At 36.0% G+C, this 27,661-nt stretch overlaps 1 protein-coding gene across 2 annotated transcripts in view; it reads left to right on the plus strand.

Annotated features, from left to right (window-relative positions):
* Positions 1-12,027: 12,027 nt before the first annotated feature.
* GAS2 (growth arrest specific 2) overlaps positions 12,028-27,661 on the plus strand; it is a 124,006-nt gene continuing 108,372 nt past the window's right edge. For both annotated transcript variants that reach the window (XM_070735233.1, XM_070735226.1), the window contains exon 1: positions 12,028-12,169. In XM_070735233.1, coding sequence (XP_070591334.1) covers positions 12,028-12,169 — 142 coding nt within the window. The remainder of the gene's footprint in view (positions 12,170-27,661) is intronic.

The raw sequence follows: 27,661 nt of genomic DNA on the forward strand, positions 1-27,661 counted from the left end.
GCATCTAGGGCAGAGGTGTCAAACTCAAGGCCCATGGACCAGATCCGGTCTATTGGGGGGGGCACCCTGGAAACAGCAAAAGATCGCCCCATGGTGCCTCTGCCAATGAAAAGGGAACTTGAAGGGCTAAGCGTGGCCCTACCAGGATCAGTTTCTGCTGGCAGAGGACTAGTAAAACAAAAGAAAAGGAGAAATGTTTCCCCTTTTGCATTTGAGCATGTAAGAAAGGACAGGGCAAAAGAAGGGAAAAGAGGAAAGACAAAAAGATGGGAAGAGAAAGGAAGGAAAAATAAGGAAAGTGGGAAGGAAGAAAAAAGGAGATGGAAAAGGGAAGGAAAAAGAAAAAAGGAAGGAAGGAAAGGAGGGAGGAAGGTTGATTATAATGAGAGTGAGTGAGGATCTCAAGGACGTCTCGCCTTAGCACTTGGCCACCACAGGTAACTCTTACAGGACTGATGTCAAGTTGACCCCAGCCATCCAAAACACACCCACCCTGACCACACATTCTCAAGGTCAAACATAACCCTGATGCAGCCCTCAATGAAATCAGGTTTGACACCCCTTGTTTAAAAAGAATGAACTACATTGCTTCATTTCTCAGTGGCCATTTGAAAGAGGAGTTATCTAACTTGTGAAGGCCACATTGAACACTTGTATGTCAGGAAATAAAAGTTGATTGTGAGTAAAATACTTGTAACTTGGCTGGAGTTTTGCATTATTTTTTCTTAATAAAATATTGCATCATGAAATTGGTTCATTCTTTTTGAATAACCCCATAATAGAAATGAAGTATATAATATAAGTAGAGAAATATAGTTATTAAATTACTGCATTTATAATTTAGCTTAGAATTGATAGAGATGCAAAATTAGGTCTGCCTTAAAATCTTACTTACATACTCCCTTGTTCTGTATGCCTTTCTGAGCATTGCAAACCTGTTCCATCAAGCTACGGGACCTTTTGTAGCAGATAAAGATTTAACATGGAAATTGCTCTTGCTCAGATAATCTGTCCATGAAATGATTCAACTGAAATTCAGGATAATTGAGGGAATGAGGCTTGCTGAGAAACTCAGTTAGTATAGTAAGCAGACTGCAAGCAAGCAAGTAAGCAGAGGAATGGTCTTGCCAACAGAAAAGTGATTTTGCTTATCCATTTGGACTCCGTAGTATCATCCCCTAACCCCCAACATTTTACCCTTAGACTGTCCATGGTTGACCTCTCCAGGTTCCTAAGAGGTCAGTAAGGGGCGTGCATAAGTGCACTAGAGTGCCTTCCGATCTCTGTCCTATTGTCTCTCCTATATCCCATATATCTTCTCTTCTACCCCTTTATCTTTCTTCTATTCTCTCATTGACTTATTTTATCCCATGCTCTCTCTTCTATTCCTTCTCTCATTTTATTTTCCTTGAAGGTGTCCTCTACTACCTTCATTGTGTATTATTGTGTATTGGATAAAAATAAACAAATAAATGAAATAAATTGCCATTTGTTGCATGCTTCATAAATCATGATCATCTTTTCACATTTAAAATTCCATTTTTCTCTTTAATTTAATAATAATAATAATAATAATAAATTTTATTGTCATTGTCAAAAACAATGAATTGTCATTGGCAATGAATTTACATTTAAAACAATAGTTAAAATGCAATACTGTATGTTAAAGGAACCAAATAAACAGGTCAAAGAATCTTGGGACAAATTGTATACTACTAGTAAATTTTATGAGCTTTGAATAGTATCCATTTCAATAGTAGCAGTAAATATAGGTTTTCAAAAAGTATTGATAAATGGCCATCACAAGTATTTTTTTTAGTTAAGACACAGGCATTCTTGTAGCGAGAAGCTGATTATCACAGGGTGTAGCACTTGGTCTCCAATATATGCATATTAATGAAAATGTGCTTGTTTTTGTATTGTCTTTGTGTTATTTATTATTCCTGGCTTTTAAATGTTTTAATAATTTTTAAAAATTATTACCCATGATTGATGGGCATGATATAATTTACTAAATTATTGTTATGATTGATTACATAGTCAGGCAAATGTTTAGACTGGATTTTTTAATCCACCTCTCCAGTAATTTCCAAGAATCTAGAATAGGCAGATGTTGTTTGATGAGACAGATGTTGTTTGATTGTGTTGAAAGTATCATCAGAGGGTATAAGTTGTTCCAACTAAACCTGCCTTTTGCAATGGACTGATTGTGATTTTGTCAAAACAAAGGGTGATTAAGTGGCATTCCAGATGTCTGGAATTGGACCCTAGCTGCTCATTACTATTGGTAAATATTGCTTTCTTTTGCCACAGTTGTTCTTCTATTTGCATGTTTTGATATTTTTTTCCAGTTCTCTCTCCCCCCACCCCCTGCTCTCTCCAAACGCTTCTGTATCCATTATCCAGCCTTTTTGGTCTTTCTTAATGACAGATGTTAAGTCTGGGGTGTTGCATGGCAGGTCCTTGTCTGTTTGAATTTTAAAACCTAAAGCACTATAGTTTCTTCATTTTCTATTTCTTTGTCTATTTTATGGTCCCACCAGATTGTGCTTGGAGGTAAATGGTATTTTTTGCAGATGTTTCTGTGCATATTTTTGCTATTATTGCCATTTGTTGTACAGTCAGATGGTTACATTGGTCTTTTTATCTATCTATGAGTTCTTCCTAATGATTTGGGACAGGCAGATGTTGTTTGATAGTGTTAAGGGTATCATTTCAAGATATAATCTGTTTCAAGTAAAACTTTGTAATTGACTAATGATGTTTGTTATTATATCTGAAATACCAGGCTAAGCACAGTATTTGGTCATTAGGTTTCAACAATTACTTGAATAACCTTCAGTCAATCAATTACATTACAAATTACAAACCATTAGAAAATCACCAAAAAATACACACATTAATTCTTCAAATCCTTTTTTTTTTAACTACTGCTTCTGTGGCATGGCTTGGTTTGTCTGGTGTGGCTTGGTGGACGTGCCTTGGTGGGCATGGCAAGAGAAGGACACTGCAAAATCTCCATTCCCTCCCCATTCTGAATTCAGCCAGGGGTAATATTTGCTGGTTCTCCCAACTACTTAAAATTTCCACTACTGGTTCTCTGAACTACTCAAAATTCCTGCTACCAGTTCTCCAGAACCTGTCACCACTGCCAGACAGTTATATAGAACATTTTCCAAACTGATATCAAAATGGCATGAAAAAAAAAGAAGATTGCAAGAACAAAGCAACTAGTTTGGTTCCTAGCATGGGAAGTTGATGAAACTGGTATCAATAGTGGTTAAGCTAAGATCTTTCCCTGTGCTGTAAAGAATAGAAGAAATATTAGATGAGCCAGCTCGATTTCATTTATTCTGATGGATTTGTGATATCCAATCTCAGTATGGTCAGTCACAAATGTAAGGTCTGGCAATATCTGGATGATAATCATTGACTTGCTGCCTCTTATTTTCCCTGAGATGTCTGAATTTGATAAATCAGGAATGCTACATAAAAGAGGTTGCTGTTGACTTGGATTTGAGATCAAATTAGTTGATGAGAGTACAGAAGTTCCCATTGTGATACAACTTGTTCCTTGCTTTAGTATGAGTTTTCTTATTGACTTTGTAAGCAATACTTTTGATAACCAAACAACCACACACACACACACACAAAATGAGCAAGAGGCATATTACTTAATTTTTGTGCATGTTTCTTCATTTTTGTGCTGATGAACATGGCAGTTTATGTTAGACATCTGCTTAATTTATTTCAGCAAGACTTAATTCCAGCTGGGTGTGCATATCTGATGCTCTTCAAAGTTGTCAGGATTACCACATATCCTTAATTACTGCTTACATATTGGCAAACTCTGTTAAGTAATCTTCAACAACTTAACTATTATTGCCTCTCCTCCCTGTCTAATTTAAATAAGCCAGTGTCTCTCACATAAACCAGTTTTTACTATACAATTAGGGCTTTAATCCATAACTGGGCTTATTTTTGCTAATTAGTGCCAGTACCTGGATAATCAGTTCAATTATGCCACATAGTCACCTAATCTCCCCTGGGATTTCTGACAAACATCAACAAACAGTTTAAATTCCAGAGCTAGCAAAGAGCTTCAATACACAGTAAGCTAAGTGCACCTTCTGTCTGTAAAATAAAAACTTCACTGTTTGGTAGGAATGAATGAAAGAAAGGTAACCTTCCAGCGTGTTGAAATTTAGATGCTATTTGGCATACTGTGAACTACAGTATCTGCTGAAATGGTTTACATAGATAATCAGGCTAAGAATTAGAGATACTTTGTCACAATTAGATTTTTTTAAAAGCCTGTAAGAAAACACTGTTGTGTATAAATAAGAGGCAGGTTCACTGAGGGTAAATTATTTTCTATTCTTGATTGAAAGTCCCTGCTGAAGTAATGTGGAAGGAGGTTTATTACTGAAGTAAAAAAGTGAGTATTTAAAGCATGGGTTTTTCAATGATAGTCTATTGGCAGCGTATGGTCACAATTTCTTCAGAAACTAAGTGATTATTCCTAAATATTTCAATTTGTCATATTCATATTAAAAACTGAATCTTATTGTCATCAAGTCTGAACACAACTGATTGGTTTCACTAGACCCCACTGATTGAATAAGGACACAATTTTTTGTGGACAAACTATTAGATGTGTGACAGGAAAATTGTGAGTTTAAAATCCTGATAGAAGATGAAGTAGATTGAATGACTGAGTTTTGTTATTTTTGAGCTATCTGAATGGATCCTGCAGAGTTATTATGACAATCAAAGTGGACAGACTTCATTACTGGATTTGTGAACATTATTAATCAATCAAGCAATATAACTACATTACTTGACTTAATTAAAAGTACATAGGCAGAAAATTCATATATTTACCTCATGCTCACTTGAAAAACATAATACGGTAGCATATTTGGACACATGACATTTAACAATGCTGAAGAAAATAATTTGTTTAATTTTGCACAAAGAGACATGGAATTGTTATAGTATATACTGTAGATACATATTCGAATTAAATTAGTAAGAAAATTGTCAGGAAGTAAATGCTGAGTTTTATTTTAAAGTATAGAAAACATCTAATTATACTGTAATTTAGAAAGAGCAAACAGTACATGTAGAAATAAATATATCATATTACTTTCAAATATGGTTTGATGTGTCCTCCCCTCTCTCTCTTTTATTTTTAAAATAATCTGGGGGGGGGAGGGTGTTACAAGGAATTATGTGTTGTCTGGGTGATTACCTTGTTACCTTTGTAAACTGTACTTTTCCTGTGTAGTAATACTAATGAAAGTTGCAATATACAGTATATTCACTTTCCTGGAAGTAAATTTCTTTGAATAATTGAGGTGTGCAAAGACTTGCTCCAAAAAATTGTAAGCTTGAGCAGGTAAAGACTATTCATGTCTTCACCTGATGTCTTGAGTTAAATGTCTTCATTTAAAATCTTAACTTAACCTTTAAGGTAATTGAAAATCTTGGGGATATTTTGTTCAGTTACCATGTCTTGATAATTTGAACACAGTGATGGAAAAGTGGTATATAAGTAAAATGAAAATATGTTTAAGTCAGTGTTTCTCAACCTTGGCTGTTTGAAGATGTGCAGACTTCAACTCCCAGAATTCCCCAGCTGGCTGGGGAATTCTAGGAGTTGAAGTCCACACATCTTCAAACGGTCAAGGTTGAGAAACACTGGTTTAAGTATAATAATCATAATATATCTGGCAAAAATTAGTATACCTTTGAGAGCTTTGAGTAGCTTCATCAAAACAGATACTATATTTAAATTTAGTTTAGTATACCGTAGTACCAGACTGATTCAAAAGTGCTGATGATGCTATTACATTTTTTTTTGTAGGATGTGATTTTGCTGTGGAGTAAGGCTGACCATATTAAGTTCAACTAGTCCTCTTTCAGTTAACACAGTTTTAGTTTTAAAAATGTATATATTAGATTACAGCAGAAGTATTTTTAGAAACAATGCTATTTATCTTATTTTAAAGGAGATAGAAGGGGAGGGAGGGAGGAAAGTGCTGTGGACTACAATTGGTCATATGAAAAGTAGACTTATGGTAATATTGGTATAATTTAGTTTGCATTAATTTCACAGAAAGTCCCACTCAACTGTACAGTTATTCGTTCATTCATTCATTCATTCATTCATTCATTCATTCATTTTCTATAGTCATCCATCTCAATCAGTTACTAAAGTTGCAGCTGCTATGTAACTAAGTTGCAAAAGTAAAATTTCTTGTGAAACCTTTCTTTGAAAATCCCTCAAAACCTTTCTGTAAAAATAGACAATTCTTATTCATGACATATCCACAGAATATACTACAATTGCCATTTGACTGAAACATCCATAATCTATGTTTTAGATTGGCTATTGAATCTTTTCACTGAGTCCTCAATAAGAATTGGCAGTAAATAAATTATGCATACTTTAGTCAGAAAGCATTCTGTTCTTTTTGAATTTCTGAATATAAAGTACATAGAGATTGTTATACTGCACTTGTTACTGTTATTTGAAATGAGAGGTTCCAAATTGCCTTTTCAAACCTATAACATTTCTGCTTTACACTTCCAAATCTATCTATATAAAAGCCAAATACCACTCACTCATCACAAAATGTCCAGAACTATAAGGCCTACAAGCTTGAAACTTGGCATGCATGTTCCTCTTGGCTTCTAGGTGCTCGCTAAGAAAGGATTTTTTGAAATGACCATCAGATCATTAGTATTTCTTATACAGTATTATATTAACATGCTCTGATGATAAGGAGTTAGCCTTTCTCCTCCCCCACCCCACCTAAAAAGAACTCTGTTCCAACTGTCAATTGACTTATATTAACACCCTCTGATATTAAGGAGTTACACATTCTCCATAAATTTTCAAGTTTTAACTGTCAATTATCAAACCTGATCACATAGATTTGTAGCAAAGCATCAGAATCCAGCTACAGTGGTACCTCTACTTAAGAACACCTCTACTTAAGAACTTTCCTAGATAAGAACAGGTGTTCAAGATTTTTTTGCCTCTTCTTAAGAACCATTTTCTACTTAAGAGCCTGAGCACGGAAAAAATTCCCAGGAAATTTGAGAGTGGCACGAAGGCCCAGCCAGTTTCCTGCCATTCCCTCTGGGTTTCACTCTCTCTGGTGCAGTGTATGGGAGGCAGCCTCGCGCCAGGTGTATGGGAGGCTCGCTGCCTCAGAGTCCCTCTTTTTTTATTTTTTAAGCCTTAAAGTTTTGTATTTTTTTTATTTACCTCACCTCACCTTCTTCCTTCAGCAGCGACCATCCTCATCCTCTTCTTCCTCCTGCTCCTCCTCCCACCCAAATTCAGAGCTTTTATTACTTTCCTAATAGGTTTGCATGCATTATTTGCTTTTACATTGATTCCTATGGGAAAAATGGCTTCTTCTTAAGAAGGTTTCTACTTAAGAACCTGGTCATGGAATGAATTAAGTTCTTAAGTAGAGGTACCACTGTACTAGTATAAATAATGAAGATTTTCCAAGCCCTTGACAAAATTGAAGGAACAGAACAATATGACTATTGTTGCTGATATTCTTATTTTGAAACTTCTTACAGGACACCAAAAAAACGTATATGGCTGGCTAAGCAGTAGAACTTGGATCTGGCAATAATTTGCCTCTTCCCCAAGTTACGTTGATGCTTATAAAGAAACATGAAAAAAAAAAATACATCACCTCAAATCTTCCTTATCCTTGCCAGAGAAACTGCAGGCTTATGAAGAATGCCTTCCTGCTTGAGGTCAGGATATGGTAACTTGTAATCTTGATATAAGCTGACAGATGAGGCTGTCTTTTGGACTTTGTTCATTGACTGGAAACCATCTACAATTCTGGTTTTGGTGATTCCTTTAATTCATAACGGCATGCGGTGGTCTTCCTTTGTGCTACATTAAAATCCACTTAGGGCTTAAAAATAAGGCTATCATTTCCATCTTTTTATAAGAGCATCAACATTAATCAATATGGATGTTGAATTTAGAACAAATGTGTGAAATATGTGCATGAAGTACTGCACGATGTACTACAAGCAAAAAATAATAATTTAAGGTGAAAAAGAGTTACAAAAAGCAGATGAAAAGAGTCACAAAATGACAATGGTTTGTTTATTTATTTAATTATTTAGTCAAGCATGTATGAGAAAATAAGTATAAGTCTAAATGTAACATATAAACATAAGTATAACAGGTATAAGTATAAGCAGTTTGACCCTTCTGACATACAGTCTAAGTCCCTTTGTAGGTATTGTTGGTGGTGTTAAATAGTTTTACATCAGCAGAGAAGAGGACACCATTGCTTACTATATGATTGCAAAGGTCATTTATGTGAATGCATGCAGAATTAATCTCTCCTTTCCCCTTTCCCCTGCCACAGCTGGAATCATACTTTCATGATGCCCTTGCTGTTTTAAAATGTCTATTCAGATGTTCTGAAAACAACTTATCCATTTATTTTTTTCTGTTACAAAGAAATCAGATTTTGATGAGATAAATGCCCACAATGAACTTGAATAATACATCATTTCACCAATTACTACAGAAGATGTTATTCTGTGATTTTTCAGGAAAGAGAGAGGTATGGGTTAGGTCCCACAGAGTTGGCCTTCTCCGGGTCCCGTCAATGAAACAATGTCGTCTGGCAGGACCCAGGGGAAGAGTCTTCTCTGTGGCGGCCCCGACCCTCTGGAATCAACTCCCCCCAGAGATTAGGACTGCCCCCACCCTCCTTGCCTTTTGTAAACTCCTCAAAAACCACCTCTGTCATCAGGCATGGGGAAACTGATTCCCCTGGGCCAATCCCACTTTGTGTATGGTATGTATGAGATGCATTATTGTCTTTTATATTAAAGGTTTTAAAGTGTTTTTAAGTATTGGAGTTGTACTGTTTCTGTTGTGAGCTGCTCCGAGTCTACGGAGAGGGGTGGCATACAAATCTAATAAATAAATAAATGGGCCCCAGATGAAAGAGTGGCAATAAGAAAATACCATCCTGGATTTAACAATTAAAGTTCCAAGAAGTGTTTAGGTATACAGGTTGATCATCAAATATATTCATCCTTTTTTGTTAGCTGCCTCTTTCCATCTCTAGGCATTACTAAGGAGAAAACCAGGGGTGACATTCAAACCTTTTCCCTACTGGTTCTGTGGATGTGGCTTGGTGGTGGTGAGTCATGTAACTGAGTGAGTGTGGCCAACATGACATCACTCATGGTTAGGTGGGGCCAGACCACCCTATCAAGCCATATCCATCAAGCCACGGCTACAGAACCAACAGAAAAATTTGGCCAAGTCTTCTAGCGTGTAACCTAGCTGCTTCTTGTCTCCTTCTCATGTTTGCTCTGTGTGCATGAGCCTGAGAAGGAGAGAAGCAGCCGCATTGAATGCTATGGAAGAGAGAAGCCAAATTTTTATCCTTCCCTTCACAGCAGAGACGCTCCTTTTATGCCCCTCTGGCCCACTCTCTCCCAGATGTTGAAGTACCTTAAGGGGACAGATTGTAACAGCTCCACTGTGAATGGAAGGAGAAAAGTTCAGATTCTCTCTGCTCTAGCATTTAACGTTGAATGCTATGGAAGAGAGAAGTTGAAATGATTAATAGAAAAAGAAAAGTAATGTTTTTATATATGTTTTACTTTAAGCATAGTTTTAGTGCTTGTACTTATGTATTACTTTTATTCTATGTTGAAGAAAAATAAAATTTATATTTGGGGGGGGGAAAGCATTTAATGTTGAATGCTATGGCAGAGAGAAGCTGAAATTTTCTCCTTCCATTCAGAGCAGAGCTGCTGCTCTCTTTATGATCCCCCCTGGCCCTCTCCCTCCTGGGTATCTTAAATGGAGAAACAGGCTGCTGCAGCTCCCTTCCAAGCATGCTCCTTTCCCTTTGCTGTGAAGGAAGAAAAATTCAGCTAGGTCTTCTCCTTCTCAAGCATAAACACAGAGTGGAAGGGGTGAGTGGCCAGCAGGTGAATGGGAGGGGGGTGGGTGGGCCTACCAGGGGGTGGTTTTTACCAATTCGCTGAACCACTTCAAATTGCCACTACCAATACCCACAATCTGGTTCGAACTGGTCAAATTTCACCACAATTGCACCAACACTAGCATGGCACATAATTATATATAAATAGAAAGCAAAGCCCACATTATTTATTTATTTATTTTTATTTATTTGTCAAACATGTATTATTTATTTATTTATTTATTTATTTATTCATTCATTCATTCATTCATTCATTTATTTATTTATTGGATTTGTATGCCGCCCCTCTCCATGGACTCGGGGCGGCTAGCAACAATGACAAAAACAGAATGTAAAAATCCAATACTAAAACAGCTAAAAAACCTTGTTATAAAACCAATCATACATACAAACATACCATGCATAAATTGTAGAAGCCTGGGGGGGAATATTATCTTAGTTCCCCCATGCCTGACGGCAGAGGTGGGTTTTGAGAAGCTTATGAAAGGCAAGGAGGTATAGGATAGTAGTTTATATAAACATAACATAAATAAAAAGTAATGATAAAAATGGACAATAGGACAGTAGGATAGATATGGTAGGCACAATGGTGCGCTTATGCGAACCCCTTACAGACCTCTTAGAAATGGGGAGATGTCAACTGTAGACAATCTAAGGTTAAAGTTTTTGGGGTTAGGGGAAGAAACCACAGAATCAGGTAGTGTATTCTATGCATTGATCACTCTATTGCTAAAGTCGTATTTTCTGCAGTCGAGTTTAGAGCACTTTACATTTAGTTTGAATCTATTACGTGCTCCTGTATTGCTGCGATTGAAGGTGAAGTAGTAATTAACAGGAAGGACATTTTGGTATATGATTTTATGAACTACAGTTACATCATATCGGAGGCAACATGGTTATAAATTGTCTAATTACATTATTTCAACTCTGGTGAATAAGGTATTCTGTTGCGAGCAGAGGAGTGAAGGACTTTTCTTGTGAAATATTTCTGGACTCTCTTGATTGTATTAATGTTGAATAATAAAGGATCTGCAATAAAACAACCAACCTCAAAAAGCATCTTGGACTACATCATACCTCTTAACATGTCTCACATTCTTTTATTTGTGAATTATTTGCATGCGAACACAGATACACATGGATGTTCTGATTAGGAGAGACCCAGGGTCTACTTTTCTAAATCATTGCCTCTATTTTCTTTCCGCCCCTTAAGGATATATTTTATATTTGCAGTATTTCATACACCTTTATTCTAAACTCAGTGTCAGTGTTGATTAATTTTGGTATCCCATCAAAGATAGGAAAGGTAGCCTCACTTTTGAGCCCTCAGTGGGTTTTAATGCAGCACAAAGGAAGACCACCTGTCATTATGAATTAAAGGAGCCACATAAGCCAAGAGTGTAGATAGTTCCCAGTCAATGAACAAGATCCAAAAGGCAGCCTGATCTGTCAGCTTGCATCAGATTTACAAGTTATAACTTGACTCCAGGCAGGCAGGCATCCATCCATCATAAGCCTGCAGTTTGTCTGAAAGGAGAAGGAAGATTTGCTGCAACTTATTTTTCCCATGCTTTTCTGAGAGCACAAAAGCTGACTGGATAAACTTCAAGTCATTCACTCTCTCTCAGGTCTACATTGGAAGGCACTGCTATGATTCCACATTGGATCAATGTGGTACATTGTTGTCTATAACCTTAACTGAAATAATTGTGTGTGTGTGTGTGTGTGTACAGATACATGTATATACATAAATACAGACAGAACTATTTTTTGCCTTTCAATGATCAAACACCAAAAAGCTGCATTTGAAAAAAACAAACACTAATATGCAATTGTCTTACGGTGTACCGTTCTTGTCAAGAAAGCATTTAGCTATCATCTTTTTAACATTGGCTTCTATTGAATCTGGACTCTTATCATTTGGAAGCAATTCATTATATGAGATGGTGTTTTGTTTTGTTTTTACATTTCCTAGAGTTCAGGTACCATAAGTGGCTGAAGGATGTGCACTTCTCTGAGCCCTAAAGTCCGAGGCCCTGGCCTCTCTGATATGCACCAGTACAGCCAGTGGTTGGCCAGCAGACATGAGGCTAATTTGTTACCAATGAAGGAAGATTTGGCTCTATGGCTGACAAACTTGCTGGGTAAGATTATTTCTACACACTGTAATTATTGTTATGCATTTCTAAATTTGATCTTGGACCCTGACATGCAAGTGGAAAAACCTGCTCTGAATTAAAGTTCTATCATCTGTCTTGTTTATTGTCTACTTCTATGGGCTGAATTCTAAATTCACCTGCTTTCTTATTTGGAAGGCCACAATAAAGTATTTCATTCATATTAATTTAGCATATATTTGTATAATATATGTATGTATGTATTGGATGGTTATATATAGGGGTGAATGGAAGAGGAAGACAGAAATGGCTTCAAAACAACAGCTCTTTATTTGGCAATTATTTACAATCCAGCAAAGGCGCTGTATGACAGCCAGCCCTTGTATAGGAGCTGCCAGATAATCTAGCCAATCAGCATTCAGTATTTTCCTTTCAGAATGGAGGACCTGACTGAAGCCTATGTGCTTCAGCCTGGGAATGTAATGGGGGAGGGGAGAAGGTGGGGAAAGGCTATAATAGAACTTTGAAAATTTTGTTTATTTATTTACCTGCTACCAAATATATTTATGCTGTGTTAAAAACCTGATTTACTATTTCCTTTGCCGGAAATGTTGAAGATTTCTTTCATGTAAGGTCTACCTCACATGAGTAAGGTGATTTTCATAGGCATCCTTAGGATAGGAGGAACAAGTGAAAAAAACATGTATGGCAGTTATCGTAGTGCAAACTGCACCTTAATGTACTTCTTTCCACTGTCATGATGCAAGTATGAAAGGCTGTAGTCTGTGTTGTGACACCACAATGCATACTTTGATAGCATAATGAATAGCTGTGGATATCACTATTGTGATACCTTTCCTTGGAATTAAATTGAAGTGTGAGAAGCCTGGGAATTGGAGATATAATTGGGTAGTAATGTGCAAGGCAATTTACACCAACCCTTGGCTGTAAACTAAATAAGTGCATGAGACTTCTCTCCAATTGTGACATTTTAATATAAATTTTAAGAGCAAATTCTCCTTCATCAGATGGAATGGAATGAAAATTGATGGGAAAATAATATAACCTAATTTTTCTGCATTTGCATTTCAATGTCTACCTTGGATATTATCATCTGGTTTTCTTCCCCTGTCATGTCTCATGCAGACTGGATTCTAATCTCTTTCACATATGTCCTGTATTGCAAGACATAATAAAACAAATATCATGCAGTGAAATAAAGTTTATGGTTTCAGCACATTTTCATTACTATTTAGTGATGCTTTTGAATCAGTGTAAGGGGCTAATTTTCATTACTATTTAGTAATTTTTTGTTTACTATTTATTTTTATTACTATTAAGTGGTGCTTCTGAATCAATGTAAGGGGCTAAAACATATACTGTATATTTATATATTTTAAAAGTACTGTTCAAAAATAATTTTAAAAACCAGAGATTAAATAATATATTATTTTATGATTAGTTGGTTTTCTGGGCTGACCAGATTTTTTTTTTACATGATTCATTGGCAAATTTAGATTTTTCTAAGAATAATTCACTATGCACTATTTGAAGGCATATGTATGTTTGTTCTCATTATTTTATATATGACTATTACAAGTAAAAAGTGTTGATATTTGCTCTTACTGATCACTTATATGAATCTTGGGGATAAAATTGTATTTTTAATTTGAAACGGTAGAGGAAGCAATGAGTCTGGATACTGATTTTTGCAAGACTAAAGCCTTAAATGCTCAGCATTGTAATTATATTGACTGGAATGTAACTTTAGTTGTGGAACTTTACCATAATTTTGCCATGCACTGCTTTCTAATGAACTGATGATGATTTAGCACCTGTATGTGTGAGAAAAAAAAGAACAAACCAGATTTTATCTTCTTTCTGGCACAGAAACCCTTTTTTCCAGTTAAACTGCTTCATTTACTTTCCAAACATCTTCACTCTTATTTAGATTAAACAGGTAGTGTCAGCCTAAAGTGCTTGGAGTCAAGCATTTTCTGCCCCATTCACCAATTCATCTGCTACAGAGGTTTGGTATCATATAGTGAATATGATAGGATCTCAAGCTAAGATTATAACGTTACAACAGGAAGGCTACTTCGATACATCTAATTTGCATACCTTCTTATAGCAATTTCATGTTCGATGTTGCTATTCTCTGTTCAATCTATATTTTTATGCCTCCCCCTCCTGCATCTGGATTTAAACAAGTAATTGGTTTGGAAATAGTATTGAGGTCATGAACCATGTTGATCAGAAACACAATTTGTTTGAATCACAAGCAACACTACAACAACTTTATTCAACCAATTTTGGCCATGCTTAGGATACCAGTGAGTGAACCAATGGCCCCTCTAATGTTAGAAAAAGGTGCATGGCAATTGGAAACTGCTGTGCATCATTCCCTAGTCCTATGTGCGGGCACACAATCGTGCAGCCTCTGATATCAGAAACCAGTGAGCGGCACTTGGAAACTGCTGCACATCAGTCTCTCAATATGTGCGCAGCCGCATGGTTGCACAGCTTAGAAGAAATACTGGACTGGACCAAAAAATAAGAAAATTCAAAAGACAATGTGAGACGAGGACGCAAGATTCTATAAATTACAATGAGGCAATGTACAAATTATGTCAATTTAATAATAATCTATATACATAAGTGTAGATTTGTGTAGAAAAGTTATGATGTTTAAAATGAAAACAAAAAACTTAATAAACATTTTTTAAAAAATGGAAACCACACTTTTTTAGAGGTGGGAAAATAATTATGCTAACTTGTTTTATAGCATTAATACTGTAATTTCCAGAGGTAGTGAGACTACCAGGTTCAATGAAAGATTGTACAAGCCAACTTGGACAGCCTCAAGGTAGAGAAGAGTGCTTTGCAGAGATATTGGAAAGAAATATTATAGATGTTGCAAATGAAATATTTTGAATGAAGAAAAATTTAGTGAAATGTATTCTATTGTTCTATTATTATTCAATAGAAGTTTTAATTTATCTATGGAAATACAAATCAGAACATAATGAAATATTAACATTAGTTTTATTGCAATAATTTTATAACATTATATCTTAGTATATTCAACCATTTGTTTGATGAGAAGTTCAATATTGGCCAAGAATTCCCAGGAGTATGGAATATTTAACTCTAAGGGATTGCTGAACCATAATTTGGAGCACTTCCAGTTAATAGCCTTGATTTTATTTGGCTTAGAGATTCAGGATTCCATTGGTTATGGTCCAATTCAAGATTCATTAGTAACCCAATTCAATTCAAACTGATCAAAAATTCCACTGAAAAAGGTTTTGCTTGTAGAGCATGATACAGAAATTTCAAAACATTTGAAATCTGATCACTAGTTGGCAAAAGGAAATAAAAGTAGCAAGATAGGTAGACTTGATAAGCACAGAATTTAATGTATTAAATGTCATGGATTACTTCCTTGTGTCGGTGTCTCTCTATTATCCACCAAGGAAACAATAATCATGGATATTGGAAGATGTAGTTGAGCCACATTTGGAGAGCCATATATATTCCTCCTCCGTATGTTACAGAGTAGCCAAAGGCTGTATGTATGTGTGTATGTATGTGTGTGTGTATGTAGTTTGTCAAACATGTATGAGATAACAGGTACAGTAATAGTAGACAGGATAGTGCACTTATGCACGCTCCCTTACAGACCTCTTAGAAATGGTGTGAGATGTAATTATATTTTGTTGGCTGCAATATTGAGAGTTGAAGACCACAAATTGAGGTAGATTGACCTATATGTAATTGGTATTTCTTCAATCTTTTAATATGCCTGTTTTTCTGTGAGGAAAATATGAGGAGACTTATTGAGAGTGCTTCCAGGCTTAAGAATCTACTGGATATACAGAATGCTTTTTCTGTAATCATTTCAATAAACATTATATGTAAGACTTCCTCCTCTTAAATTTATTAAATAGTTACATGAGCAAACCATTACAAAGAGAAAGAAAAGTGAGAAAGGTGACTGATGAGAACAACATGTTTTCATGAAGAACTCTGATGAATTGAAATAGTGAATTCTTTAAAATGTGAAAATGGACATACAGCAAAAACAAAATACCATGAAACAGCATGAATTTATAAACATGGTGTCAGGAAGACAAAAGCTCAGAAGGAACTGAGGCTTACAGAGTGAATGTCAAAAACAACAACAACAATCATTTAAATGTGTGCAAAATAAGAGAAAAGTTGAGTTACTTTTCGGAGAAGATGCCAAAATTGTTAAAGAAACTGAGGAGAAAGCTGAACTGCTTAATTTCTATTTTTGCCTGTGACTTTTTTTTTTTTTAAGATTAAAAAATTGTCCATCTTTTCAGCAGCTGCAGGAAAGACATGCAGGTCAAAATTGGCAAGAAAGTGGAGAGAGAACACTAGCTGCTTTGAATGAATTCAATTTGCCGGAGCCAGATGGATTACATCCCAGGTGGTAAAGAAGCTGGCAGATATGATGTCAGAACCACTAACTGTAATCTTAGAGAACTGCTGGAATATGGGGGATGTGCTAGAAGATTGAAGAAGAGCTAACATTTTTTCCAATCTTGAAAAACAGGAGAAAAAGTGCAGAAAAATATATGCCCTACAAGGCTTGGTTTCAATATCTGGTACAAAATAGTGGGTTTTCAGGTGTTTAGAAAGGGCAAAAGTGAATACTGAAAGCCAGCATGAGTTTCTTAAAAACAGTTTAGTATTTATCTTTTTCTTTTACAAGCTGACTTGTGTAATAGATCAATGATTGTAATGTGCCTGATCTTCAGTAAGGTAATTGATAAAGTAGACCACATTCTCTTTCTTGCTAAATTGGGGCAATGTGAGACAGATGATTCCAGTAATGGATTTATGCCTAGGTGGAGAGAGATATGGAGTTCTTCTGACTGCATGTGCCTGCTTATTTAAGCCATGTGCATTGTGCACGTATGCACATGGCTTCAAAATGTTTCTAAATAGGACAGAATAATAATAATAATAATAATAATAATAATAATAATAATAATAATAATAATAATGTATTAGATTTGTATGCCGCCCCTCTCTGAAGGGTGGGTGGGCAGGCCCACCCTCAGTTGCATATACTGGTTTGCCCGAACCGGCTGTATACCACCTCTGATCCTAAATCTTATGAAGATTTAGCTGGTGGAAAGATCAAAAGCAACGGGAGAAAATATTATTTTACTGAAAGAGTAGTAGATCCTTGGAACAAACTTCAAGCAGACGTGGTTGGTAAATCCACAGTAACTGAATTTAAACATACCTGGGATAAACATATATCCATTGTAAGATAAAATACAGGAAATAGTATAAGGGCAGACTAGATGGACCATGAGGTCTTTTTCTGCCATCAGTCTTCTATGTTTCTATGTTTCTAAGACTGATTAAAAGATCTGAGTATGTTTAGCTTAAAAAAGAGAATATTTATCTAATTTAAAGTATGTATCAAATAAAGTTTAGATTTTATAATTGGCCAGAAATTAGGAATCAATGTAAGAAACAGAAAGGGAAAAAAAGGGGGGGGGAGCCTGAATGATCAATTATTTAATTTAAACATACCTGGGATAAACATATATCCATTGTAAGATAAAATACAGGAAATAGTATAAGGGCAGACTAGATGGACCATGAGGTCTTTTTCTGCCATCAGTCTTCTATGTTTCTTTGTTTCTAAGACTGATTAAAAGATCTGAGTATGTTTAGCTTAAAAAAGAGAATATTTATCTAATTTAAAGTATGTATCAAATAAAGTTTAGATTTTATAATTGGCCAGAAATTAGGAATCAATGTAAGAAACAGAAAGGGAAAAAAAAGGGGGGGGGGAGCCTGAATGATCAATTATTTAAGTATATATGAAATTATAGCTTAATTTACTAGTGGCAAAAAACCTGTACCAATTTATATAGTGAAATAGAAAAATTGTGTGTGTGTGTGTGTGTGTGTATGTGTGTGATATTTTTGCTGATAATTAAAAGGAAGGGAGTCTACTATAGATCTATTTCGGGCTCATTAGCCTTCATCAGGTAGCCACACCCTTTTACTGGGATTTGAATCAGGGGCCTCTGCCTTGTAAGGCAGAGGTCCTAGCCATTAGGCTACAGGCTCAACTCTTGTATCAGCTTGTACCAGGGAAGGGTTATGTTACACCTATAGATTATAGTTGTCGGCTATAAAAATAACTTATCTGCCTTGGAATATGGCCCCTGGTGGGGCCGACAGGCAAAATGGAGCTGTGACGTTCCTTCAATATACCAGGATGAATCGACAAAAAAATCACAGACACACACACACACACACGTATATATATGACCATAAAATTAAAGAGTATCGCGTCTTTAAATTTTATATCTGTACATATTTTTTTTGGTTTTTTTACTTTGTATTTTCATTTTTAAAAAGTTTTAAAAAAATATTTATCAAATTTATATTACTCACTATCACTCCATATCATTAAAGGTGACTATGAGTAGTGTACTAAAATTGATAAAACAGCCAATATAAAAACATCAAATAAAGAATGATAAACATGGACTCCTCAGAGGTAGCCTCAATATTTGGAAAGGCTGTCACAGGTACTCTTGCATATCTCTGCAGAGATAATTGTCAGCTGTTGATTGCTAATCCAATCCTCACCTATTTGGCAGGGGAAAGAAACACAAGCCAGCCAAAATAAGCTCATATAATCAATCCCAAACTCACTGGTGGGCAAAAGAAGAAACATGGGATGATCTGAAGTCTCTGGATCGGGAATTGGACTTAAAGAGATCTTTATAATTGTAAAAGCTATAATACAGTGTTTCATTTAATCAATTTCTGGATGTATGGATCTCACAGAGTTGGCCTTCTCGGGTTCCGTCGACTAAACAATGTCGTTTGGTGGACCCCAGGGGAAGAGCCTTCTCTGTGGCGGCCCCGGCCCTCTGGAACCAACTTCCCCCGGAGATTAGAACTGCCCCCACCCTCCCTGTCTTTTGTAAACTACCCAAGACTCATTTATACCGCCAGGCATGGGGGAGTTGAGATAGCCCTTCCCCCTAGGCCATTACAAGTTATGCATGGTATGTTTGTGTGTATGTTTGGTTTTATAATAGGAGTTTTAGTTGTTTTTATTATTTTTGTTAGCCACCCCGAGTCTACGGAGAGGGGCGGCATACAAATCCAATAAATTATTATTAATTATTATTATCTCAGTTTAAGCAATGGTCAGCCTGGCAGAAAACTTGGATATTGAAGTCTACACGTCTTAGAAACTGCCGAGATTGGAAACATTTTCTGTATGGACAAATTGAGGCTGCAAAGGGCAGCTGGTTTTAACAAAATCTGAAAGCATACACTGGTGTTATTTAAAACTTCAGGGTAGATGTTAGATAAAAGGTTTCTATGGGTGGGTCCATAGCTCTGGGCTTGGAGGGTTTCGCAGATGAGGTTAGTAACGGCATAGCCTCTCTCCTAAAGTGTTTCCATATTGTAGTTTAATGAAAAAGGTTGACTCCCATTAATTACTATTGTGGTATTAAAAGATGTGCAAATATTTTGCTGGAATGAGTAATGCATACATTAGACACCTCAAAGCTTTAAGGAGAACTCAAAGCTAGCTCTGTGTGTTCATTTTAACATTCCGGTTTGACATGGCTCAGGCCTGAGAAAACAATGAGAATTGCAAAAGCTATTTCCATGCCTCTAGAGAGGTCTTGCCTTTTGCCCAACTGATCATCCATCACCTGGCCAGCTATCAGCAGTGCTGAGACAGCTGTCTTGATTAGATTGCAAGAGAGGACAGGCCTTCTTCCCATCAGTCTTAATAATGTAAAGATATCTATTCTGATTGGTGTTTCGTATATGAGGTATACTTGTAACATGTAGCATACATATTTCTAACGATTTCAGGTTAGGTCTTGAAAATTACTTTAGGTTTCGCAAATTAACATTTTGTCTAAAACCTAAACTTTTCAGAAAAGTTTAGAGAGAAAAATAGTACAATGAAACATAATCCTATCCTATCAACTGATGGGAATGTTTATAGTGTTTCAGTTTGTCTTCTCGGGCAAAAAGGTAACCTATGTTTGTTGCATATTATGTTGGTTTTTGGATGAGAAACTACTGGAGATAAATGACTCAACTGGTAGTAACCCAAACTGTTTGAAGCCATTTGCCAGGGAAAAAAAATCTATAATTCCTAATTTGCAATTTTAGCCTCTATATAGAAAGAAAAAATAATTATGTAGATTCTTACTTTAAAAGGTTTATGGTGCAAACATAGAGCTGTCAAATGTTCCAATAGACAAAAATATATGTAGAGACAGTGATGGGCTGTCAAAAATTTTACTTCCACACCGTGAGCGTGGCTTATTTGTGAGTGTGTCATGTGACCGGAGTGGCTTGCTGGCCATGTGACTAGGTGGGAGTGGGTTAACAGTCATGTGATTGGAGTGGCTTGACAGTCATGTGACCGGGGGGTGGCTTAAAGGTCATGCGACTGGGTGGGAGTTGCTTACCAACTAAGATAAGTTTTGAAATAGGTGTTTGGACTCTTTCAGTTGATTAAGTCACATTATTTGAATAGCCACAAAAAGGACAAATGATTGTTGAGGAGCACAGTAACATTTTAAGGTTTTGTACTAAACCCACAAAGGTTATAGTAGTTATAGTACAGTACCAGATATCTTAGCTACACTGCACTGACTTGATAGCAAATTCCTTGGTACGCTGTGTACGAAGGAATTTGTTATCAAGTCAGTGCAGTGTAGCTATATAGTTTATAATGAAATCAGTCACTACAGCAGCTAAATTCCATTTTAGGAAGGAGAACCATGTTTTTGCAAGCAGATATATTCTTAAACCCAAGGACCTATAGCTATTGTGTAATTGTTAATCTAATCTTCTCTACTTCAAAGTCATATAATTAAGAAACTGCAGCAGAAGCCCAAAAACCACAATCTACGATACTTACATTTTTTAAAAAAATCTCTCTATGCTGAGATCTTCCTAGAATGGCCAGATCCAATTTTTTTCAAGCCTGTTTTAGGAATAGTGACGTTAGGAAATTGAATGCATGTCTTTAAAAACTCCCCCCAAAATGAGACACTTTCCCACCCCTTTGGAAGGAATTTTGAAGGGGAAACAATTCTGCAAGGGATCTGTTTTATCAATTAACTGATACAAATCCTGAAAAAAATACTGCATTTTTCAGAGTATAAGACATACCTTCCCCCCTCCAAAAAAGAGGCTGAAAAATGTAGATTTTTTTTCAAAGCCTATTTTTTTCAACCTAAACGAGATGCTAATGATCTTACTGGCTTACAGGTTTTTTCATTGCTATTCTCTCAGATGAAGGTTTTTTCCCAGACCTAAGTCTTTGCTGACTTTTTCCTTTGTTATTCTCTCAGAATAAGTTTTTTTCTAGCCCAAAGTCTTTGCAGGATTTTTTTTCATTGTCACTTGTTCCATAGAATGTTTTTTTAACCCCCAAACAGGAGATAAAATAATGTGCTCAAGCAGACCAGACTTAAGATTTAGGGGTAGTGATTTCTGACAGTCTCAAAATGGGTGAGCAGTGTGGTCGGGCGGTAGGAAAAGCAAGTAGGGTGCTTGGCTGCATAGCTAGAGCCTGCGGAGAGGGGCGGAATACAAATCTAAATAATAAATAAATAAATAAATAACAAGCAGGAAGAGGGCGATGGTGATCCCGCTATATAGAGCACTGGTGAGACCACATTTGGAATACTGTGTTCAGTTCTGGAGACCTCACCTACGGAAAGATATTGACAAAATTGAACGGGCCCAAATACGGGCTACAAGAATGGTGGAAGGTCTTAAGCATAAAACGTATCAGGAAAGACTTAATGAACTCAATCTGTATAGTCTGGAGGACAGAAGGAAAAGGGGGGGACATGATCGAAACATTTAAATATGTCAAAGGGTTAAATAAGGTTCAGGAGGGAAGTGTTTTTAATAGGAAAGTGAACACAAGAACAAGGGGACACAATCTGAAGTTAGTTGGGGGAAAGATCAAAAGCAACATGAGAAAATATTATTTCACTGAAAGAGTAGTAGATCCTTGGAACAAACTTCCAGCAGACGTGGTTGGTAAATCCACAGTAACTGAATTTAAACATGCCTGAGATAAACATATATTCATCCTAAGATAAAATACAGGAAATAGTATAAGGGCAGACTAGATGGACCATGAGGTCTTTTTCTGCCGTCAGTCTTCTATGTTTCTAAGTTTCTATGCTAACCAGATGAATACTTTGTAGGGCAGATTCTCCCCCCCCCCAAAAAAAAAACTAAGGTGAATCTTTATACTCCAAAAATATGATAGTTGAAAATGTTAGTCCAGCTTATTCTACTGATTTCCTTTTTTCATATGTTTTTTGGGGTTTGCTAAAGAAATAAACACCATGGCCTTATTTCTGAATAAAATAAACAGTGAAGGTTCCCTCCAGAAGTCAGGATTGAATCCAAGTAACTACATAGTCATTTCTTGGCAGTAAGGCAAAACATTTGTCACAAGTGTTTCTTCTGCAGTCTTTCTTCGACTTCCATTCTGGCCCACTGCCTTGGCATTTTCTGATTTCTCCTATCCAATATTAACTACATTGGATTATTATTATTATTATTATTATTATTATTATTATTATTATTATTATTATTATTATTATTATTATTATTTCTATTATTATTTCTGTTGTTGTTGTTGTTGTTATTATTATTATCATTATTATTATTATTATTATTTATTAGTTTTGTATACTGCCCCTCTCCGAGAACTTGGAGCGGCTCACAACACTGCCCCTCTCCGAGAACTGGGAGCGGTTCACAACAAGAAAACATTACAAATCCAATATTTAAAACAGTTTAAAACCCTTAACATTAAAACAATCATACATTTCATACAGACCATAAATAAAGGTGGAAACGGCCCAGGGGAATCAATTTCCCCATGCCTGACAGCAGAGGTGGGTTTTGAGGAGTTTGTGAAAGGCAAATACCAACCCCCTATAAAATCATATGATTTAATAATAAAGTAAATAATTAAAGATGTTCCATCCACTTTCTGCCTGATTTCCCCCAATTTTGAAGCAGGATTTTTGCACGCAAGATACTCTCTTGAATTCATAGAACTTGTATGTGTGTTGAATTAGTGAAACTAATCCTGTTTGTTCTACTTTGTGTTAGCAAGTAATGCCAATCAGCAAGCAGACAGCTATACTGTATGTACATCAGCTCTGAAATAACCCCAGGGAAGGAAGGGAATGTATCTCTTTCTGCTCATGATCCTGTGACATCACTTTCCCTAGCATCTGAATATTAAGTGAGAATTGGAAATGTCACTTCTGAATGGTGATTTGTTTTAGATAATTCATTAACTTATTGCTCATCATCACATAGAATCCTTAGTGCAGGGAAAATGATTAAAGCCCTACATGGCATCGGACCAGCATACCTCTGGAACCGTCTTCTGCCACACGAATCCCAGCGGCCGATGAGGTCCCACAGAGTTGGCCTTCTCCGGGTCCTGTCAATTAAACAATGTCTTCTGGTGAGTTCCAGAGGAAGAGCCTTCTCTGTGGTGGCCCTGGCCCTCTGGAATTAACTCCCCCCAGAGATCAGCACTGCCCCCACCCTCCTTGTCTTTCGCAAACTACTTAAGACCCACCTATATCGCCAGGCATGGGGGAATTGAGACATCTCTCTCAGGCTTTTTATAGTTTTATGTATGGTATGCGTGTGTTACATGGTTTTTAAATGATGGGTTTTTAGATGCTTTTTTAAATATTAGATTTGCTTACATTGTCACACTGTTTTATTATTGTTGTGAGCCGTCCGAGTCTTCGGAGTGGGGCGTCATACAAATCTAATAAATTATTATTATTATTATTATTATTATTATTATTATTATTATTATTATCCCATTAAAAAAACCATTGCTGCTCATTTCCCCACGTCTTAGGCAGATGTGTATGGGGTGTTGATATTGAAGGACAGGACTGCAATTCCATAAAAGAGAAACAACATAATCTAAAAATATTTCACTAGATTAGGGATCAGCAATCCACAGCTCTGGAGCTGCATGTGGCTCTTTCATCCCTCTGCTGTGGTTCTCTGTTGCAAGTCAACTCCACTATTGATAGGGTTTTCGGTTAGGACAGGTAAAGGAAAAAGGGTGCCATGCTAGGAGAAGACTCTATGGTGGGGAGAACCAGACTTCTGGTGGGCAGAGGGAAAAGGTTGTCATGCTAGGAGAAAACTCTATGGTGGGGGAGTGGACTTCCAGTTGGCTCCAGACTTGAACAGGGGGTTTCCGATTAGGCCTTTGTGGATTTTTGAGTGTTTAAGGTTGCAGACCCCTGCACTAGGATTGAAGTTTCTTGGATTTCAAGGTGATTATTATAGATAAAGAAGAAATGTTCCTTGCTGAACTCACAGTCTGTATACTGAAGGTATATTTTTCAAGTATAGATGTTGAAAGCAAAATTCATTGATTTTAATTTGCAAGTTTGTGATGGTAACAGTGTTTCTTTCAGCATCTGATTACTTTTTAAAAACTTTGATTAGGTATATAAAATAGACTAATGAAGTAGGATTAATAAACTGTAAATCATGAAACAGGATATGATTAGAATATCATATGACAATTTTACTCATGCTTAAGGTTATAAACAACCTTTGTGCTAAATGAAACTTCACTTATAGTATTCTACCATTAAATATTGTAAATGTATTAATAAATTTGTGAATAAATCTCGGTCGAATTAAAACATGCTGTTATGTTGGAAGGGAAAAAAGTGGAGCAACTATTGTATAACAGAGTTTATATACTCAAAAAACCTTACAGTATAGATCAATCATTAGACTTAACTATTAGAATTTAATGTGATAACTATTTTTGTCATAATTAAAGAAAAAAGCCAGAATGTGTTGCTATGTATTGCTGCAAAAGCAATATGCTTTTTATTTCTTAAATTAATAACATTTTAATTATGGTTTAAATATTAATGCACTTCATTAGATACCCCAAAATGGGTTTTTTACATTTTATATTTTTGCATAATGCCCAGCCTTCAGTATAACCAAATAAATTGATAAATAAATTAAATGTCAAGCTTACTAAATTAGGTTTTGATTTGTTTTATAAACTTGTAAGTGGCAAGTAAAGAAACTCTGAAATTTCCACAATATGATAGCCATTTACATTTTGGTCTTAGGCTTTGGGCAAGCTATAATTTTAAAGAGCACAAAATTACATAACAATTTAGCAACTGAGACATTAAATTAAAGAAACACGAAAAGCCATGATTCTTTACCGTGATTGAACTTGGAAACTTTAAGACCCCGTTGAAAAAAAAGATACTTTGTTTGGGGATTTGAGAGAGATTTTTTATCAGTCCTTTTTGAGTTTACATACCGATGGGGTTGTTTTGTTAAGAAATCCTGATCTTGGAATTTTGTCCTGGATGCAAGAGTCAGTTGTACTTTCTTATTTTATGGATGAACCCTTTTAATTTTATTTATTCATTTGTCAAACATGAACAAGATGGCAAGTATAGGTATAAACATAACATAAACAAAGAAATGTACAGATGAATGGAGACAGTAAGACAGAGATGGTAGCAGTAGTGAATTCTAAGACCCAATGCTACTGGCGCGACACTTCTGCACTGAAGCATTTCAGCTACCTTACTGGTTTACCGAATTGGGCCGATCTGGGAGCAACCCACTGCTGGATGGTGGGCGCTTATGCACGCTCCCTTTACAGACCTCTTAGGAATGGAGTGAGTCCAATTGCCTTTTGAAAAAGTACCTTTGAGACAACTATGACTGATAGGCTTTTTTAAGGACATCTTGGCTTTGGAGCTTTAAGTCTTTCCCTGTGTTTTAGATTAAACACAGTGAGTCATCTTGTTTTAATAAAGACTGGATTGGCATACTAAAATAATAATATACAACAAGCCATTGTTTATAATAAAAAAACCCAAAATCCCATATAACCATCATGAAAGCCAATCTTATGTAGTGATTAAGACACCTGGCTAAAACTGGGTGCTTGTGAGTTCTAGACTGACCCTCGGCTTGAAGGCAGCCACTGACTTTGAACTAATCATTCTTTTCTTAGCCCTAGGAAGGAGGCAGTGTAAATCACTTCTGAAAATCTTGCCAAGAAAACAGCAGGAACTAATCCAGGCAATTGCCAGTAGTCAACAGTGACTGGAAGGAATATAATATATAATATATTCTGTGTACAATACTGTATATATACCAACACCCGCACTATGTAACAATGTAATGTGTACCCCAGATCAAATTGTAATTAATTATTATGTTTTCTGGAAACATGCTTATTTCAATTACAATTTAAGTAACTGCCATAGACATTGTTAAGATTATTAGGCAGAGTTTTAGCTATTAAGTCATGGTTATATTAAAATGGTAGTGGAAGTGTGCTGAAAGAAATGATTTGTGGAGACCTCTATTGCATGTGGGGGAATTCTGATTCAGGCTTTTTAGCCAGCATCCCAAATTGCATTGAGAATTTCAACTATAGCTAAATGAGAATGGCAACACTTCATGCATTTTCTGCAGGCAAATTATGTTTCGGATTTTTATTTGGCTTGCACGGTATAAATGCATTTGTAGAGATTATAAAGTATCCTCATAATAGTTCTATATCTTCTTTCATGCCTGCACCCAGAGGGCCATGAAAATTAAAAAAATAACTACATTCTAATTATTCCAGTTATTTTACAACAGCATTTCTTGCAGTCTGGTACAGAACAAATTCTGTAATAGAAGGAGCAGTGCTTTTCTGTATTCCTATTTTGATGCAAACTAGGTATTGGCAAGAAAATCCTAGAAAGAAGATTTCTTCTTTCTAAGATTTTCTTTCTAAGATTCTTATAAAGATTTTCTTTCTAAGATTCTTGGACGATCAAAAATGATCAAGATGTAATAAATGGATAAGTCATGTTACTTGACTGCAACAATTTGTTTTCATGTAGTCTATAATTAGAGATATTATATAGTCTGTCATTAGGCTGTCTTAAGCCCAAGCTAATTGTGGTTCATAAAATCATCTGCTACAATGTCCTTCCTGTAAATGAATACTTCAGTTTCAACACAACAATACAAGAGCACACAATAGATACAAACCTATGATAAACTGTTCCAAACTTGATTGCAGAAAATACAACTTCAGTAATAGAGTGGTCAATGACTGGCTGTAGTTTCATCCCCAAACTCCCAAAATTTTAACCTTAGACTGTCTACTATGGACCTCACTCCATTCCTAAAAGGTATTTAAAGGGCCTGCATAAGTGCACCACTAAGTATACCTAAAGAAGCATTACATACCACTTACCAATGATAGACATTTTTATCTATCATAAAATGCTCAAGGGCAGTGCCTTTCAGGGATATGCATTACTCAGAACCTGTTCTCCAGGCGATGTTGATGAGCTAATCTAAGGGCTGTGGAGGTAATTGCCAGAAGTGGTATTTTGC

This window comes from Erythrolamprus reginae, chromosome 1, assembly GCF_031021105.1.
Source record: "Erythrolamprus reginae isolate rEryReg1 chromosome 1, rEryReg1.hap1, whole genome shotgun sequence".
NCBI lineage: Eukaryota > Metazoa > Chordata > Lepidosauria > Squamata > Dipsadidae > Erythrolamprus > Erythrolamprus reginae.